The sequence below is a fragment of the Malaclemys terrapin genome, chromosome 1 (genome assembly GCF_027887155.1).
Source record: "Malaclemys terrapin pileata isolate rMalTer1 chromosome 1, rMalTer1.hap1, whole genome shotgun sequence".
NCBI classification, from domain to species: Eukaryota; Metazoa; Chordata; order Testudines; family Emydidae; genus Malaclemys; species Malaclemys terrapin.
In genome coordinates this window covers 135,020,565-135,026,703 of record NC_071505.1, presented here as the reverse complement: position 1 = coordinate 135,026,703, position 6,139 = coordinate 135,020,565, and the positions used below count along the sequence as shown (strand labels likewise).

General features: G+C 45.0%; 1 protein-coding gene across 1 annotated transcript; it reads right to left on the bottom strand.

The window, feature by feature from the left end:
* Nucleotides 1-206: 206 nt before the first annotated feature.
* On the bottom strand, nucleotides 207-5,318 carry LOC128843260 (C3a anaphylatoxin chemotactic receptor-like). Its single transcript, XM_054039950.1, has 2 exons — nucleotides 5,228-5,318; nucleotides 207-1,808 (listed from the first exon to the last, which is right to left on the bottom strand). Exon 2 carries the CDS (start codon nucleotides 1,794-1,796, stop codon nucleotides 618-620), a length of 1,179 nt encoding a protein of 392 aa, XP_053895925.1. The 5' UTR covers nucleotides 1,797-1,808; nucleotides 5,228-5,318; the 3' UTR covers nucleotides 207-617.
* Between the last annotated feature and the right edge of the window lie 821 nt (nucleotides 5,319-6,139).

The window sequence follows — 6,139 nt, the reverse complement described above, 5'->3', positions numbered from 1 at the left end:
AAAGGCCCTAGGAATACTGGCCTGAAAGGCAGCTTCCAATGCTGATGAGCAGGTAGGGGATGTCTGCTACAATGTACTGTTGTGAGGAAAACTAGAATTCCCAGAGTACACTCCTTCTGGGCACTGCTGTGAAAAAAGGTCAGGGTCCCAGCTGAAGCACAGTTAAGGGTGGGGAAAGGTACAATGACAAATTCCAAGGAGAAATGTCGAAATAACTTCTCCCTGTAATTTAGCAGGTAGAGATGATGTGATACATGCTCAATAAATGTAGTACATAGATATTCTGCAACCACATTCTTATTTAGTAATGTCAAGGAGTAACTACATAGTCTTCTCACAAGTGCACTTCTCTCTCTCTCAAATTGTGGGCTCTCTGCCTCCCTTGTATGTCTTTTTTTTTTTTTTTTTTTGGCATGTCTAACTCTCCTCTCTTCAGGAGGCTATTAAAGGGGAGGTTGGCTTGCTTGGAAGTGCCCCAGTCACCATGGGCATCCCATACAGATAATTGTCAAACTCATTGTTCTGGCTCTGCTGTCCTAAAGCAAAAAGTCACTGCCATGGAAAGTGCAAATGTCCCCACCGCCCCCGCCCCGGTAATGCTGTCTGGAAGCCCCGTTTTAGAGGGTGTTGCTGCTGATATCCCTGTATGCTGAAGTCTTGGTCCTGTCCCGTGAGTAGGAAGTGGAGCGTGTAACTTCCTCGCTGAAGGCGCCCTCCAAGATGCCCTGCACCGATTGGCGTGCCTTCTGCCTGAAGTCCCTCCCCACAAATACGTAGAGCAAAGGGTTGATGCAGCTGTTGGCATAGGCTAGTGCTGTAGAGAGGTGGTCCCACAGTGCTACTGCCTCCCTAAATCCAGTGCCTGGCATAGCTAGGAGAGACAGTGCCCCAACTACATGGAAGGGAGCCCAACAGACAAAGAAGGCAACCACCACAACCAGAATCACTCGCAGTGTCTTACCACGGGGTTTGGTAAATTGGGCTCCATGCATCTTGACGACTATAAGGATGTAGCAAACTGTCATTATGATAAAGGGAAGGAGGAAGCCAAAGACAATCCTGGTAATACCGATGATCAGTAGGGTGGTTGGCCGACTGCTGTTGGAGAAGTCATCATTTAAGTTCCCCAGTAAGTCAGTATCATTGTAAAGGCTGCCAGGAATATCACCGCTGGAGAAAAAAACAGAATATTCATCTGGGGATATGCCAGAGCTCATGGCTGAATCATTCCCATAATCCATGAAATCCCTATCATCTCCAAATTGATAACTACAAACAGTTTTGCCGAATACATCTTCGAAGGTCTCACGGTAGAGGAAGGCAGGACAACACATAATGAAAGCCAAGAGCCAGATACAACCGCACATCACTGATGCAAGCCTCACGTTACGGTGGTTCTGACACCAAACTGGCTTCATCACCATCAGGCACCGGTCAATGCTGATGGCAGTGAGGAGGAAGACGCTGGCAAACATGTTGAGGATGATGGCTGATGGGATAACCTTGCAGAGGAAGCGGCCATATGGCCAGTACTCATGGAGGATCAGGTGAATGATGGAGAATGGCAGAGACAAGCAGCACAGGAAGTCAGCGATGGCAAGGTGCAGGAACCACACAGTGTTCACGGTCCGCTTCATTTTCAGGCCAGCCACCCAGATCACCAAGCCATTGCCCAGGAGGCCCAGGATAAAGGTGAGAATGAAGATAATTAAGGAACCAATGATTTCTGGCGTGTACTGTAGTGTGGCACCATCATCTGGCTTGTATGTGCTGTTACTCCTCAGGAGCAGAGACATAGTCTTTAGATACTGGTGGGGAAAAAATAGAAGATCATTTGCTATACCATTAACACACCCCACTGCCAGCTGTATGTGCCCATCCCCAAGATTACACTTTCTGTATGTATCAGAACATCCTTGTGTGGGTTGTCAGCAGTCGGGATTGAACCTAGAAGCTATCAATATGAAAGCACAAGTCCCACCTACTCCCTGAGCAGGAAGACCTGGCTGTACTAGTGCAAAGGCTGTAGCAAAATCCTACGTCTCTATGTGGTCTAGCCACTAGAAGTGGTCATAGTGCCACAGTGTTAGTGTTGGTGTACTCAGGTTCTCCTATGTCCAAAATCGCCTTTAATGCCAGTACTATCCTTAGTAGAGATTATCCTTTATTTACACTCTGTTACCCTAATTCCAGCTGTCCCTCCTCATCTCCTTTTAACTCTCTATAAAAAATATATATAATTCTCTCTTTTACTGCAAAAACTCAGTCTTAGTTCCGCTTTCCTTTAAAATAGAAGCGGTTCCCTCTCGGGTGGTGAGGTTTATGCCTTGAAAGCAATTTTTTTATTCCCATGAGCCTCTGATTTGCAACTGTTTCCATGATGTAACAACTAGAACGGTGGAGTCAGCGATTCCATACAGAAGGGGACATTTCCAGCAAAAGTCTTGTGAAACATTCCTTCTCCCCTGCTTTCCTACCCAATGCAGCTTAAACCTGAGCATCTCCCAACCCCCACTATTCCAAGGAAGGAGCGACACAGCATGAAGAGTAAGAAATAGATGGATAGAAAAAGGAAAGGTAAATAAAGAGGTCTATTGAGAGAAGAAGAGAAATTGGAATATGGAGTAATAACAGTACTTAATAGATCTCAAAGACCTCTACATACATCAGAAAGTGTGATTATGTAGCACTTAGTCCTGCCATCAGTGCAGGGGACTGGACTAGATGACCTCTCGAGGTCCCTTCTAGTCCTATGAGTCTGTGATTATCTCCAGATGAAGAAAGAGGCACAGAGAGATTAAAGTACAGTTTTACTCTGAAAAGCGGCAATGTAAAAACAACACCTCTCCCTCAGCCCTTGGATGTGTTCAGAACCAGATTTACTCACGTGATTGACTAAAATAGTTTTGACTTCTTTCCACTCATGTTCCCCTAGCAGAGCCAAGATAGCTCAGTGAGAGGGAGCTTGATTCTATTTCTTCCTGTGCATTAACAGAATTGTTTACAAGTTCCAGGCAGGTAGACCGATGCCAGACCCATAAAGAGAATCAGGTTGCAGAAGTATCACTCAGGGCATGATAGGAATATAGTGAAGTTGCACAGGGGTCACCAAGGGTCTAATTCAGCATGCAACATCTTCATTATTGCTGGTGAAGCATGAGAAGGACAGAACCCAGCGTGATTCTGTTATGATTATTATCATTATACATTTCTGTTACACTAGCAACTAGGCTCCAATCAGGCACTGAACACACACAATAAAAATCAAACAGGCCCTGCCCCAAAGAGTTTACAGTCTGTAACATACGATGAGACAGAAGATGGATGAAACACAAAGGAGGGGAGGACAAGGTAAACAATGAAACAATAATGATTAACATAATAAGCAGCAGTCTTACCACATCAGCTGCCTATCCATTGTCAAGAGATTTAGACATCACAGCAGAGGTGAGTTTTAAGAAGGGACACTATGGATTGTGATGGGGGAGCTGCTCCCAAGATACGGGGCAGCATAGCTGAAAGCATGAAGGTGCTTGAGGAAAATGGCCAAGAAAGGCTTGGTAAGGGAGGGCTAAGCTGCCTTCAAAGTAAAGACTAGTAGTTTGTATTTGATACAGTGAAGATGGGAGACCCAATGAGGGAAACAAAGGGGTGGTGGGTGTGGGGGTGACGTGGTCAGAGAGACCACTGAGGAAGAGTAGCATTTTGAATTGATTTGAGGTGTGCATTCCAAGATCCCAGAACAAGGCCAGGTCTACGCTACAGACCTATATCTGTATAACTGCATCGCTCCAGGGTGTGAAAAATCCACAGGCCTGAGCGACGTAGTTACATTGACCTAGTCCGCTGTCTGGACTGCGCTACATCGATAGGAGAGCTTCTCCCACCAACACACCTGCTGCCTCCCGGGGAGATGGATTTACTACAAAGGTGGGAGAAGCTCTCCCGTTGGCATAGGAGCTTCCTCAATAAGCACTGCACTGGTGCTACTGTGGCCCTGTATCACCGTTTGTGAAGACAAGCCCCAAGTTTTCTGCAAAAGGACATTGTTTTACTTGTCACCAGATTGCATTTGATACGTACATACATAAATCCTTGAGAGAGATGGTCAATGCTGCTTTTCAGAGCAGAAATGCACTTTAAATGATATCCCCTCATGGAGTCAGTGACACAGATGGACTTGAACCCAGGTCTCACTATTTCTCATCAAGTTGTAATAAATCCCAGTTCTGCAGGCAGGAGGCAAAGTTACTGTATAAACCACACACCCCTTGGAGGGCTGAGGCTAAACGCCTGCTCCTTCAACTCCAAATCACAGGCCATTATTATTCCAGCTAGAGATCACCCCTGTCCTGCTTATTGTACCAGCAGGTCCCTTGTACTTCCTGAGGGGGTACTGCTATGGAGAACCTCCTTCGCTGATACACAGAGCATCCTCAATAAGCACTGCAGTGACACAGCTGAACTGGTGCTACTGCGGCCCTGTAGCACTGTATGTGAAGACAAGCCCCAAGTTTGTTGGGCTGGGATTTAGGAAAAAAGAATATTGTTTTACTTGTCACCAGATTGCATTTGATACGTTCAGACATAAATCCTTGAGAGAGGCGGTCAATGTAGGACTCACAATGCAGCTTTTCAGAGCAGAAATGTACTTTAAATGACATCCCCAGGATCTCTCATGGAGTCATTGACACAGGTGGACTAGAATCCAGGTCTCACTATTCCTCATCAAGTGTAATAAATCCCAGTTCTGCAGGCAGGAGGCAAAGTTACTGTATAAACCACACACCCCTTGGAGGGCTGAGGCTAAACGCCTGCTCCTTCAACTCCAAATCACAAGCCATTATTATTCCAGCTAAAGATCACCCCTGTCCTGTTTATTGTACCAGCAGGTCCCTTATCCTTCCTGAGGGGGTGCTGCTATGGAGAACCTCCTTTGCTGATACACACACGGAGCCAAGACAGAACGCTGCCCTGTCCACTGGACCAAGCTGCCTCTCAGACTGCATACAGTTGCTAGTCAAAAGAAGATGCTTTATACAAACTGAAATCAATCCTGTTCCAAGACATGGAGCTGGATGAATCCATCTAGAGGGTCCTGTCACACTCTCCCACCCAATGTTTTCTAGATCCCTAAAAGAGAGAGGCATAGGGAGAGAGAGATACTTTAAGAGTGATAGAGAAATTGCAGAACAGAAAGACAGAATGCTGTCTCTTTTGTACATACCCCGGTACAGCAGATTCCTCAATGGACTGGGGAGCAAGAACCACTCTGATGATAGGTCTTGTCTTAAGCACTGGCTCTGGAGTCATCAGAGAACAACATATATGGTCAGTTTAGGAACTGACTTTTTTTTTAAGCCCGTTATCTTAAGATTTTTTGCACCCAAGCGGAAGGACAAGAATGAGTCACTTCTGTAATCAAATAACATGAGCTGCGAAATATCTGGCCTGATGCTGAAACAGTGGCATGTGGACAAGTATGGTGCTTACGACAAGAAGGAATGGAAGAGTAAGCAGACCTATAAGTTATTAGGGAGCATAAATATGCCTATAGGAAATCAAAGTTTTCATAAGAAAATTGGACTGACCTCATGAGATCAAAGCAGTAGATTTTGTCTCTTGCCTCTTGCCAAGCTAACACAGATAATTGCTCTGTCTAGTTCAGTATCCCAACATCACATTACTGGACTAGTATCCCACTTCCTGGTGTACCAGATCAGAATATTGATCCATCTGGTCGTGTATCCTGTCTCCTGTATATTGGATCCATCTAATCTTATATTATATTCTAACTCCTGTTAACCTGGTCCATCTAATTTGGAATACCATGTCCAACAGAGGCGAGTGCCAGATGCCTGAAAAAGAAGACACAAAACCCTATAATGAACCTCACTGCAAGGAAATTTCTTCCCAACCACCAGCTGATGATCAGATTTTACTCTGAAGCATGAGGACTATTAGCCTCAGCCATTTTTACCGTAGGTAGCATCACTGAAAATACTACAGCTTTTGATTCATGTAGGTGTCAAATCTTGTTACTTTAATTCCACTTTTTACCTCAATAGTATCATGCAGTGAGAAGTTACACAGATTAATTGGCCAAGCACACATTCAACTCAACAGTATTTCTATTTGT